Source organism: Argentina silus (genome assembly GCF_951799395.1).
Source record: "Argentina silus genome assembly, chromosome: 1".
Classification (NCBI taxonomy): Eukaryota; Metazoa; Chordata; class Actinopteri; order Argentiniformes; family Argentinidae; genus Argentina; species Argentina silus.
In genome coordinates, this window is record NC_139655.1 from 7,668,742 (window position 1) to 7,681,601 (window position 12,860).

At 47.2% G+C, this 12,860-nt stretch overlaps 1 protein-coding gene across 1 annotated transcript in view; it reads left to right on the forward strand.

Moving 5' to 3' along the window:
- Positions 1–12,860, forward strand: part of nrp1a (neuropilin 1a) — a 54,515-nt gene that overhangs the window by 13,762 nt on the left and 27,893 nt on the right. Inside the window, exons 3-4 of the mRNA XM_083670919.1 lie at positions 3,959–4,140; positions 12,164–12,391. Of these exons, the coding sequence (XP_083527045.1) occupies positions 3,959–4,140; positions 12,164–12,391 (410 nt within the window). The remainder of the gene's footprint in view (positions 1–3,958; positions 4,141–12,163; positions 12,392–12,860) is intronic.

The following is a 12,860-nucleotide window of genomic DNA, read 5'->3' on the forward strand; positions in this document are numbered from 1 at the left end:
TTTGACACTGCAGGATTGCTTTCTCTCTCTCCCTGCAGAAAGAAGGCAGGGTAATACATTTGAGGCACTGAAGCGATTGTCGTGGAGAATTAGATTCATCCCTTTTTTGCTTTAATTTCCCCTCTGGATTGGCAGACCATTTTCACCATTAGCGTTGCAGCAGGAGGCAGGCAGCTGTGTGTGTGGGGCTGTTGGGGTGTTGGCAGGCTCCATGCCGGCCCACCCGGGCTGTAGCAGACAGATTAATGGTTGTTAAAGTCAGGCTATGGCTCAGCTGGATCTCATTGTCTGTAAGAAAAAACAACAAAAACAAATAACATAACAAATTATGATACTGCCTCTGTGGGGGGATCTAAATTTAACTTGGTGGGTCAGAAGGAGAGAAATGAGAGGTGGGCAAAAGGGAGACTGTCCAGTTTCAAAAGTAGGCCAGTGTGTTTGGATGAGTGCCCCCCCCCCCCCCCCCCCCCCCTCCATACTCCAGGGTGTCTCTCATTGTGATTGCTAACAGCCCTCTCTCATCTCAGAGGCCTCACAAACAGGGATCAAGCCCTGCAGGTGCTTACACTAGTGGATTATTAGTGCTACATTTAATACGTCTGGCAACCGAAAGTCCTTCTGAGTGGTCAAACAGCCTCACAAAGAGATGACAACAGGCTGGGCTGGGCATCTCAGTCAGAACACGGCCTGTGGACCTGCTGGAACAGAACCGCCTGGGTCTGGCTCTGTCTTGCTCTGTCTGGCTCTGAGACTAGTCATTAGACTATAGGAAAATGTTCAGAGACAACGTTGAGGGACTCTCCTCCTTTTCCTCATAAGCTGCCTAAAAAGCCCCAGGGCCTATTCCTTCTCCATCTGCATCCTCCATCTCCCACTGTGCCTCCTTTATGAGGTCCATCTGAAGCAGCCGATGATGTGCCAGTGTAAAAATGCAATAAACAGGTTTTCGGGAGGTGCTAAGCATTACTAAATGAGGGGAAAAAGCCGCTACTTTTCCCTGTGCAACTGAGAAAAGGACCCTGCAGATGGACTGAAACGAAACATTGGTTCTGTGGCCGGGGTTCTTTTTGGAATCCTTTCCTTGACTCACACACACGCACACACACACAGTCAGCTCCTCAGCCGCACTCCTCAAGCTCTCTCCTCCTCTGTGATGCATCTCTGCATCAATTTTTTAAACGCCTGGCAACGCTCAGGTTTTGGCGGTAGGAGAGGAGGAGGGCTGCAGAGGCAGAAGCACTGAGGTGAATTGTAAGTCGGCAGATAGAACAGAGCAGTGCTGCGGAAGATTGATGCCCTATGCCATGAGCACGGAACGGACAGGACTGCAGCTAGAGAACACAGCCTTGTATTACCTCACACAGGGATAGGGAGAAATGCTGTACTCCACAGTACAGTACAGGGACAAACATATGACTGCATATTTGACACATGATGGGCTATATACAGTACAGCTATATATGTACAGTACCTGCATGCTTCTCAGAAGCCACAATGTTCTCTTTATGACTCTAACCTGCTATGAACAAACGATTGTCACGTTCATAATGTGGAGATCTAGCCAGAGAGTGATGTCAAAGGGAGTTCTAGAAACCCGAGCCTCCTTCCTTGTAAACTGGACAATGAGACTGTTCATGATCATTGTGTTGTGTAAAGCAGGGGAAATACCACTGTAAACTACCAACTCCTGGGAAAATGCACCATGATAAACCCCCTATATGGACCCTTTTTTTTTTTTTTACATGGCTCAAGCACACTGATAAAGTAGCTCTGTGAAACAGGGTTGTATTTGTGTAAGCTAACCAGGGCTGTTGCCACAGCTGGCTGGCAGAGGAAGACGACCGGGTCTGAAATCACAACCAGTGGAGAAAAACCCAAACAGCCCCGACAAACACAACGCTCATTAATACTGGAACATCACAGGCACGCTCACACGGTCAGACAACGGTCCCAAGGTGCTACCGCACCAGACCGTGGTCCCAAAGTAAAGAACACATAGGGGTACTGGTACCGTATAGGGCTCTGGAGAGGTGAAAAGCTTCGGGTATAACTGTGTGTTCACTCCTCCCCTCTCATGTTTCCGTCTCTTATCGTCGAGTGATCTGGAGTGAGAGTAGAGAACAGTTGGGAGATGAGGAGGTATCACTCCCAGTCAGAGCAGCCAGGCAGAAAGACAGGTGAAGTCATCCTCCACATTACACCCCCTCAGGGGACCCAATTTCAGAAAGCGACATGCTTCTCATATTCTCCTTTTTATTCATCCCTCCTTCCAACGCCCCCACCTGCCCCCTGTGAGTGGCCATAACCCCAATCTAATGACCCTGTAAACCCAGTGTGTGCTACCCCTCTCCCGCGGCGCCTGTGGTGCCTTCGTTAAACTTTTACAAATATCCCCATTTAATTCAAAGCAGGTGGAGGAAACCATTTCAGGGGGGGGTTGAGGGGTGTGCAAGTGGATACATGTCTCCCCCAGAGGGGCTAGCCCACCCCAACCCATCACTCACAGTGGAAATCACCTTTTGTGCAAATACAGTCCATTAAGTGAATTTACCTTCACTAAGGAAGGTAGGTGTTTTGACTGTAATCGGGTGTAACTAAGAAAGCAGGCTCCTTTGCCTAGGAGGCACATATTTTTATACATATTTTGTGTGTGTCTGTGTGTGTGTCTGTGTGTGTGTGTGTGTGTGTGTCTGTGTGTGTGTGTGTGTGTGTGTGTGTGTGTGTGTGTGTGTGTGTGTGTGCTGGGGTCCGGGTTATGTTTTTTTAATGCTAGACAGTAATGAGGAGGATGGAGGGAGAAGACAGTGGGTCGTAAGGTTTGAGCAAGAATACATTAGATAAGTGCCCCACTGAGCTGAATTCATTGGGATTGGCGTTATGGGCGATTAAATACCATGGAAACCAGAACCCACACGATTCACCTTGCAGCACTCATCCTGTCAATCAGAATAAAAACCAAGCAGATTTGTTTTTATTCTGGATTCATCTCTCCTGCACACACACATAAACACACACACACACAGTGTGTGTGTGTGTGTGTGTGTGTGTGTGTGTGTGTGTGTGTGTGTGTGTGTGTGTGTGTGTGTGATGTGGTGTGTTCCTGTGTGTGTGTGTGTGTGTGTGTGTGTGTGTGTGTGTGTGTGTGTGTGTGTGTGTGATGTGGTGTGTTCCTCTCCCGGACTTAAGCTTTGTGCTGACTCAATTAGGCAGTTCCTCACGTCAATAGCCGTTGGTCTGAAATTTCATTTGAGTAGGCTTTGGAGTGTGTGCAGTGCATGAGCAATCCCAATGAAGCATACCGCCTGATAGTATTAACACCTGCGTCTGGTCTCACTCTACCTGCCTCCGAGGGGTATAACACAATCACTGGCACGCACACATACACAGACACACACAGACACACACACACACACACACACACACACACACACACACACACACACACACACACACACACACACACACACACACACACACACACACCACACCCCTCCCTTTCCAGGTCTCACTTACAGGGAGTAAACAGCTATTCTGTGTCACTGACAGCAGAGCTTCAGCAGCAGAATAAGGTTGTGTAAACCTACACTCAGTGCAGCTGTGGGCATTGTTATAAAATCTCTGCAGTGTCTGCATTAGCTATGCACATGGAGCTGATGCCACATCGAGCGGATATGAGTCACCAACATGCCCACCTGTTCACTGTATTTAACCTGAGAGACCTCATTGTTACTGAGGATGTTTTTCATTCACTTTTGTCTAATCACATCTAGAAAGGAGATCAGTAACATAATAACATGCACTCAGGTGCCGATCCATCAACACTGATTCTTCAGTGCGTGTGTGTGTGTGCGTGTGCGTGTGTATGTTTGTATGTACGCAAATGTTTATAAGATATCTGACTTAAACAACGACATGTGACTGACAGGTTCTCTCCCTCTCCCTCTTCTCTTCTGCCCAGGTATGACTATGTGGAGGTTCGTGACGGAGTGGACGAGAGTGGTCAGCTGGTGGGGAAGTACTGTGGGAAGATCGCTCCCTCGCCCGTGGTGTCCTCAGGGAATCAGCTCTACATCAAGTTTGTGTCTGACTACGAGACCCATGGGGCAGGCTTCTCCATCCGCTATGAGATCTTCAAAACCGGTGAGGAGACACTTTGGGATGTTTCGTCAGATAATAAGTATAGTAAAGACACCTCGTCATGAGTCTGATGAGGGTAGAGAGAAGGATGCTCATCATTTCCTCGGTTGCTTGTGATTCATTCTTGGTGCTTACGCATCAAGGTATTATACAATCACAGTATGGTAAACAATATGTTCCCCACAAACAGATGATTCATTCTCCCCCATATGTTTCACAAGGCAGCTGTAGCAGCTGACTTTCTGTTGTAAATTGTGCACAACAACCAATGACATGTAATGACATGTAATCAGACAGAGCAATTCCTGGTGGTCCTCTGTGGCTCAGTTGGTAGAGCATGGTGCTAACGATGCTTAGGTTGTGGGTTTGATTCCCGCTGGGACCATATATATACTGAAATGTATGCACTCACTGCAATGTAAGTTGCTTTGGATAAAAGCGTCAGCTAAATGGCATATATATCTAGGCAAGACAATTCATTGTCGTCATAGCTGGTTAAGGACAGTGAATGAATCACCATATAGGATATGGATGAAGGAAATGCTTTCACCTCTTCCTGCTTCCGATAAGGTCTATTCATACTCATACTCAGCTGTGCAGATCGTCATAGAGACAGCCGATCGGATTGACGATAACAAGGTTCCTTCCTCAACAATACAGTCTGCCCAAAAAAGGCTACAGGCGTACTGAAATCTGAAATGAGAACCAAGCAGCCGTATTTTCACAAATACACTCAGGCGATGCCTTTCTTATCTGAAGACAACACACCAAGGGGCAGAATTTCCTGCTGTGGTGTTGGCTTCCTGTGTTTAGGGCTGTAGAGGGAGGGAAGCTGGGGTCGTATATTTCCACTGAGTGACTAGGACCCAGACAGGTGCGGTAGACTCCAATCTCATTAATTAACCCACCACTAGTCTATGGGATAGCCCTGAGTGACCCCAATAGAAGATGGATGACCCAGCAAGGTCTCTTTTAATCTGGGTTAGTGTGTGTGTGTGTGTGTGTGTGTGTGTGTGTGTGTGTGTGTGTGTGTGTGTGTGTGTGTGTGTGTGTGCGTGCGTGCGCGCGCGCGCGCGCGCGTGCGTGCGTGCGTGTATGTGTGTGTGTGGCAGCTGGCAGAGTATGTTCTTTCATATCAGATCAAAGGGACCTAACCACAAACATACATGCACACACACACACACACACACACAGAAACACACACACACACTGTGCCCTGCACTCCAGTGAAGTGCAGCATTCTCTCTTGATGAGGCAGTTAAATCGTGCACACTGCATTCTTCTCATGATTAGGTATTTCCCAGTCTCATCCATTAGATGGGACTGATTATAAATGAGCCGTGTTGGGCCTCTGGGCGATAAGGGAAAGCACTGAATGCAGGGTGTTGAGATATGGAGCAATATGTGTCTTCAGATGTGTTCAGCCAGAGAGGGGGGGGGGGGGTTGCAGTAGATACAGCCCAGGATGGTAAACTTACTGTGGATGTTTTGCTCCAGGACCATCCCCTGTAGACAGAGCTCCAAGGGTTCCTCTGCGCCGGTTCCTCTGTGGCAGCAGAAGCATGTTTAGCTCTGAGACTGTGCAATGTTTTGACTACACAAGCACCAGTTGCTGCAGAGGCGAGGCTCTGATATCAATTAAAGCTGCCGTTCGTGAGAGAGCAAGCTGTGATTAGGTAGGCTTATCAACACTGGGCTATTACGATTAGCAGGATAACATCAGCAGGTTTGTGTTGGCTAACACATGTAAACTTGATGATGATACACAGATGTTCCGATAGCAGTGGAAGGAAGGAATGGGGGGAATGCGGTACTTCCAAATGAGAGGGAACGAAAGAATGCTGTGTGTACACCTTCTTGGTTAGAGTGAGGGCAAAGGTCAGCCTCAGGGAATGGTGCTGCCTTTTCTCTGAGGTAAATGAGGGTTCAGGGTCAGATGGGAGGGAGGATACATACACGCACGCACGCACGCACGCACGCACGCACGCACGCACACACACACACACACACACACACACCCTCTTAGTGATGAACCTGGAGAGCAGCCCTGGCTCTCATCAGTGGCAGAGGCAGTAGAGCAGAGGAATGTCTAATTGGGAGAGAACAGGTTGTTTGTGGTCCTCCATTGCTTTTCAAATAGCCTCGCTGTTTTTCAATCCAGGCATCTTAATTAGCCAAAGCTATTTATTTTATGGGCAGCAAATTGCCAGCCTCGCTCCACTGACCGAGGGTTGGAGGGAGGGAGAGAATGAATGATGAAAAGAGAAAGACAGGGAGAGCAATACTTGAGTTCAGAGCTGAAGGGATAAGACCAGCTTATGTGTATGTATGGAGGCACTCCACTTATGATGACAGAAAGGGACGAAATGGTCTACTGGTACTGTCTGGTGCTGGACTCACCCACCATCCTACCATCACAGTGTGCACACAGGTGTCTTACTTGTGGCTGTCCCTGACTCCTATTTCCTCAATGTACCACCGTCCCCTTACTCAGTGGAACCACCCCTTTAAATCAAATGGTCCCTTAATGCTCGCAGGATTTCATAAGACAAACAGCCCATCCTCTCTAAGAGAAGCCTCTATATTTATCTTGTCATCTTGTCTCACTTAAGTCTTCCTCAAGCTTTTCTCCAAAAATCCTCATGTGCTTCTGGTTAACAGCTCTGCAATTTGCTCAGAGCCACATCAAGCCTGCCGCTTAGCCCATTGAAGTGGGCAGAGAGGGAGAAGCAGTGATGGTGCCAGTGTCCCCCTCCTACATTCTATGATACTGCTCAGCAGGATGGAGGAGTGAAATGGGGGCGGGGGGGGTCCGAAGCCCTGCTTTACTGAATAGCACTATCATCGGCATTTCATCCACTGAAGCCATTTATCATGTCACCACTTTGCCGGCGCTTTTTACGAGGACACCTGTGTCAACACTAGTGGGGGAAGTGAGAGGTGGGATGGGGGGCGTGGGCACGTGGGCCGGCTCTGCTTTTATGTGCTGCACGCTCAGATGGCATAGGTCACATCTGGCACATAGACTCACCGTCACCCACCCCCTGAAACACACTCTGCCCCTATGGAAACTTAAGGCACAAACTCTCTCTTTGGTGGAGCTGCAGGGGGCACGGGCCCCCATTCATTCTCTGTGTCATCCTTCACTGACAATACCAGGGGGGAAGTGATGCAATCAGCAAAGTTGACATGCTAAATGCCGTGTGTGTGTGTGTGTGTGTGTGTGTGTGTGTGTGTGTGTGACCACACCTACATGTTAATGTTTGATTTTGTGTCCATAGAGTTAATTCTCCACTGCCCTTTAACCCTGCTGTCAGTGTAGCTGAAGGGTAGAAAAGGGGTGGTAGTGGGGGTCTGTGCTAATTATCAACTCTACCACCACATAAAAAATAAACAGAGGTGATTTGCTCAGCAGACTTAGAACAACACCTCAGGCCATTAAGGCTCCGGTCTCTAATAGCCCTGACCACAGAGTGAGAGAGACAGTCATGTCAAAGGCATGCTCCTTGTAGCAATGTCACCCAATGATTAACACACTGTCTACAGCCTGCTTTCACCACCTACAGTAACGTTGAAAGCGCACAGTGGGGTTCTGAAAGAGGCCCAACCCCCCTGTTGAAATTATATTTGTCCAAAGCATAAATCTGTAACACTTTGGGATGTTGTGATTACGTCATTGTGAAATACGTATATATTTAACAAGCCCTGACTTGCCCTGTTAAATAAACTACAATAACTGCACAAGAGTAACTGTTTACCTTGCCACCCAGAACTGATACATTCAATATACACAAGAGTGTGAGAAAGGCAGTAAAGAAGCCATTATGGAGGGCTATAAACATGAGCTAGTGCTTAGCGACTGTTCACAAACGTTGGGTTTTCAAGACTACATCTCTTTTTCACATCTTGCCATAAATTCCACAGTTTGTTTAAAACGCGTGGTAGACTGTCTGAATTGTCTTATCTCAGATAAAGTGACATGTATGTTTACCCTTGTGTGTGTGAGTGTGTGTGTGTGTGTGAGTGACTGTGTGTGAGTGACTGTGTGTGTGTGTGTGTGTGTGTGTGTGTGTGAGAGCTTTGGAGGGGAGAGGGTAGTGATGGGATGCGCTCGGCTGAGCGTCACTTGGAGAAGTTTATTTGCTTCTTGGTGTAAAGTTCTGTCTTATTTACAGGCCCTGTGCATCTTGTTTGCCATTTCAATTCTCCCTCTTCTCTCATGTGATTTCGCCTTGACTGCTTACTCTTGGGGTGATGATGGATCCACCAAGATAACATAAACAACAACAGCAATAAAACGTGAGACAGAGAGAGAAAAAGGGTCTGTGAGTTAGCGTGTTAGCTAACAATGCCACATATTTCCTGAAGCCGCTCACAAACACACACACACACACACACACACCACACACACACACACACACACACACACACACACACACACACACACACACACACACACACACACACACAGTAAACAGCCCAAGCATGCAAATACCATGCACACAACACAAAGCGTTGTAGGTAGAGAGAGACCGAGGGCCAGAGGGAACACCCCTGTAGAGAGAGATAAAAGAGATGATTATCTCGCCAGGGAACGACTGGACCATACTTTATTCTCTCTTATTTTGTTTTGATCTCTTTTTTTCTGTGGCAATCCTATTTTTTAAAGCAGGCACACAAAGGCTGACAATGGCTTTTTTGTTGTTTGCCCTGTCCCTCTATCTGAGGCTGAAGGGGATGGAGGCAATAGGGAGAAGATACAGGAGGGGGCCACCAGGCTCTATCTACCCTTACGACCACAGTACTCTTTCATGCTGCCTACAGATACCCCACTTGCCCTGGGCCCAGACTCACCAGGCATTTGTAGCAATCTGAAAGGATTTCGCAGGTCCCATTCTGCGCTTGTCAAGCGCCATGTGAGACAACAGCGACCGGCAGAATGCAAAGCTCAAAGCTACAGTCTGGAAGCTCTATCGACCTGGTCTTTGAGGCGTACTTCCAGTATGAACCAATAGTGAACCGAATCAAATATGAACCAGCAGTCCAATAGTGCACTTACGGACAGTGGGGATCTGCTATTAAAAGAGTCCAGAGAATGACTCTGCTTCTGGGCACCAAAGCTTCCCCTTGTCCCCTTCCTCCACTGTCCCCAGGATTTGGATAGGGTAGGTGGAGACTCACAGAGCCCAGGAAGACCACATCCCTGGGAGTGGCATTTTACCAAAGTGAAAATCCAAAGAAAAAAAGGAGGAAAATGGCAGGATTAATGGTCCTGCTGTTTGAAACCCAACTTTTAGCTCGACACTACATGTCATCTTGCCTCAGAGTCAAACTGGTGTGCCTGCCTTTTACCTTGCCAGAAGGAAGAGAAAGAAACAAGCCACTCTCTTTTTATTCTGATGTGCGTTAGACATTCCAAAGTGGTCCTGATGGTCATGAATTAGGGGCCTGGCAAGATGCCTGAATGACAGGGGAGAAAACAGTTTGCCACATTCACTTAAAATGCATTGACTGTTACACTGCGCTTTGTCTAGTGATGGCGCACCACAATTTTAGCTTCACTCAGCCTCCACCCATGAATTGGTTGTCAGAATAATGTGGACATGACGTTAACCACTGAAATTCTTTACCACTAATGGTCATAATAATAGTGTGTGAACAAACACTGAGCTTAGTCTTCGGTGATGGTAAGTCTGCTGCAAGTCTGACAGAAATGGTAAGCCACATTCAATTGACATTTTAGCTTCAATTGAAAGTCTAAAGACTCAATCAACTGTGTTTTCTCTCTTGAGTGTACAGTAGATAGATAGATAGCTTCTCCTTGAGCTTCCTCTGCACCCACTTCAGTTCTTCCTTGTCACCAGACCTGAAAGCTCTCTTCTTGTCGTTGAGGAGGGCCTTTAGGTCACTTGTAATCCAAGGCTTGTTTTCGGGAAAGCACCACACCCTCCTAGTAGGTACGGTGTTCTCCACACAGAAGTTAATGTAGTCCAAGATGCAATGTGAAAGACCATCAATGTCCTCCCCATGTGACTCACAGAGAACGTCCCAGTCTGTTGTCTCAAAACAGTCCTGCAGAGCCTCATCAGCCTCCTGTGTCCATCTCCTCACAGTCCTAGTGGTCACAGAGTGCTGCTGGACAAGAGGCTCATACATGGGCTTGAGGTGGACTAGGTTGTGGTCCGATCTGCCCGGGGGGGAATGCTGTAGAGATGTAGGCATCCTTCACATTAACAGGTCCAGTGTTTTGTTCTCCCTAGTGGGGCACTTCACAAACTGGGAGAACGTTGCCAGTGTTTTTGTCAGGGTGACATGGTTAAAATCCCCGGAGATTGCAATGAATGTGTTGGGGTGCTGGGTCTGTAGTCTCGCAATAACAGCGTGCACAGTCTCACACACTGCCTCTGCACCAGCAGAGGGGGGATATATGCGACCACAACAATAACATGTGAGAACTCACGTGCCAAATAATATGGGCGAAGTCCTACGGCCAAAAGTTTGATGTCCGGGCTGCAGACGCTTTCCTTCACGTGAATATGGCCAGGATTGCACCATCTGTTATTGACAAATACAGCAACTCTTCCGCCTCGCTTTTTGCCGCACTGACGGTGAATCCTGGCTGCCCGCACTGTCTGAAAGCCCTCGATGGTGGTGTTTGCATCGGGAACAACCTCCTGTAGCCATGTCTCCATAAAACACATAAGACTGCATTCATGGTATTCCCTCTGACCTCTCACCAGTGCGGGAAGCTCCTCCATCTTATTGCCCAGAGATCTCATGTTGCCCATTATGATAGAAGTAAGATACGGTTTATATCTCCTTTTCTTCATCCGTCGCTTCACCCCGCTCTGCTACCCCGATGCCGTCTTCTTATTTCTTCCAGTACAGTGGGCAGCACGCTGACAACCATTCCTGGCTGAGCCGACGGGATCAGCTGTTCTTGAAAGTAAACAATAGCGGTCTCACAGCACGCAGATCCACCAGGAATAAAAACAGTCCGTAGTTGAGTAGTAAACTTGCTTAACATCCACAGAGGCCCACACACATAGTAAACAGATGAGTAGTAAAACGGTGAAAAAGTAATAAAAAGTTTTGTGTCCATGGTTATTTTGGATAAATTCCGATGTTAGTTTTAACAAACAGTATAAAAAAACTACTATAAACGACTATAAATAACTAAAAAAAGACGGAGCTGCTGAAACAGGCAGCCACCTCTGCGGAAGTACAGAACATAGAGACACATTTCCTTGCAATTTCAGTCATCATTTTGTACATCAAGTGTCACCGAGTGTTATATCATAATCATTTGTCCTTGATGGTGTGGGAAGTGACGAATGAGTGAAATTTGCTTACATTCTTCATCAGCTGAAAGGCAACCCTCGAGGGAGCCACAGCAGGAGTAAATGTTTTGACGTGCGATATAAAACTGAGGAGTGTGTGTGAATGTGTTTGTGTGTGTGAGTGTGTATTTGTGTGTGTGAGTGTGTATTTGTATGTGTATGCAAACCCCTTGACTGTCTTCGCTGAGGCTCTAATTTTCTCTAAGCACTTCTCATATGTCGCACAAGGTGGAAGGTTGCAACGCAAGCCAAGTGGCATGTTTAGTCATTCCTCCAAGAATCCTGTGCTGGTGATTGAGGCTTATGTTGATGTATGTTTACACTCACACCAACCAACAGAGCAACAGATTTAACACGCTGCAGAGGTACCATACACACACACACACACACACACACACACACACACACACACACACACACAGACACTGAGGTATACAGATCAGAATGAGAAAGTGAAGAGGTGAAGGTATGGCATGTATTGCCCAGGATGAGCTGTAGGAGCCCATTGAAAGGCACGACTATGGAGGTGGTCTCACTCTCTGGGTTATAAACCATGGTGTCAATGCACCAGCTGGGTCCCAGAGCTTTCCTATCACAAAGCACAAAGGACCTCACAAACAAACAAGCAATAAACCGCCACTGACTCAAAAGTATCTCTTTCTCTCCCCTTCCTCTCTCCCTCTCAGGTCCCGAATGCTCCAGAAACTTCACCTCCAACAGTGGGGTCATAAAGTCTCCGGGTTTCCCTGAGAAGTACCCCAACAACCTGGACTGTACCTTCATGATCTTTGCCCCCAAGATGTCGGAGATCATCCTGGAGTTTGAGAGCTTTGAGCTGGAGCCCGACACGACTCCCCCCACAGGGGTCTTCTGTCGCTATGACCGGCTGGAGATCTGGGATGGCTTTCCTGGAGGTGAGCTCATCTAACAGCACTAAGTTCAAAACACAACATCATAGTTCAGTATCAAAACAAACTGAATGTAGAGAGACAGGCAGATACAATTATGTTGTTTTATAAACTAAAGGTTTTCACTTAATTTCTGTGGTGACCATAAGACGATTTAGGAATCATATCTGGAAAACCAATTATTGAGTGAGATGGTCAGTTAAACTCACCACAAAAGGGTAGAACAAACCCCACAGTGATAGTGTGTTAGTATCCTGACAACTAGGCTGCCCAGGTGGAGCCCACACAGCTAAACAGCTGACTTCACTTTAACTCCTCCGCTGTATGCAAATGGCTCTGTGCCTGACCATGCATTCTAACACAATGGAGAGAGTCGAGGAAGACAGTCCTTTGTTTTGTTATGGAGAAAGGAGTGGTTGATAGCCTTTTGTGAAAATGCGCATTCTCCAGTACTGGGAAATGCTATCACTCTGAA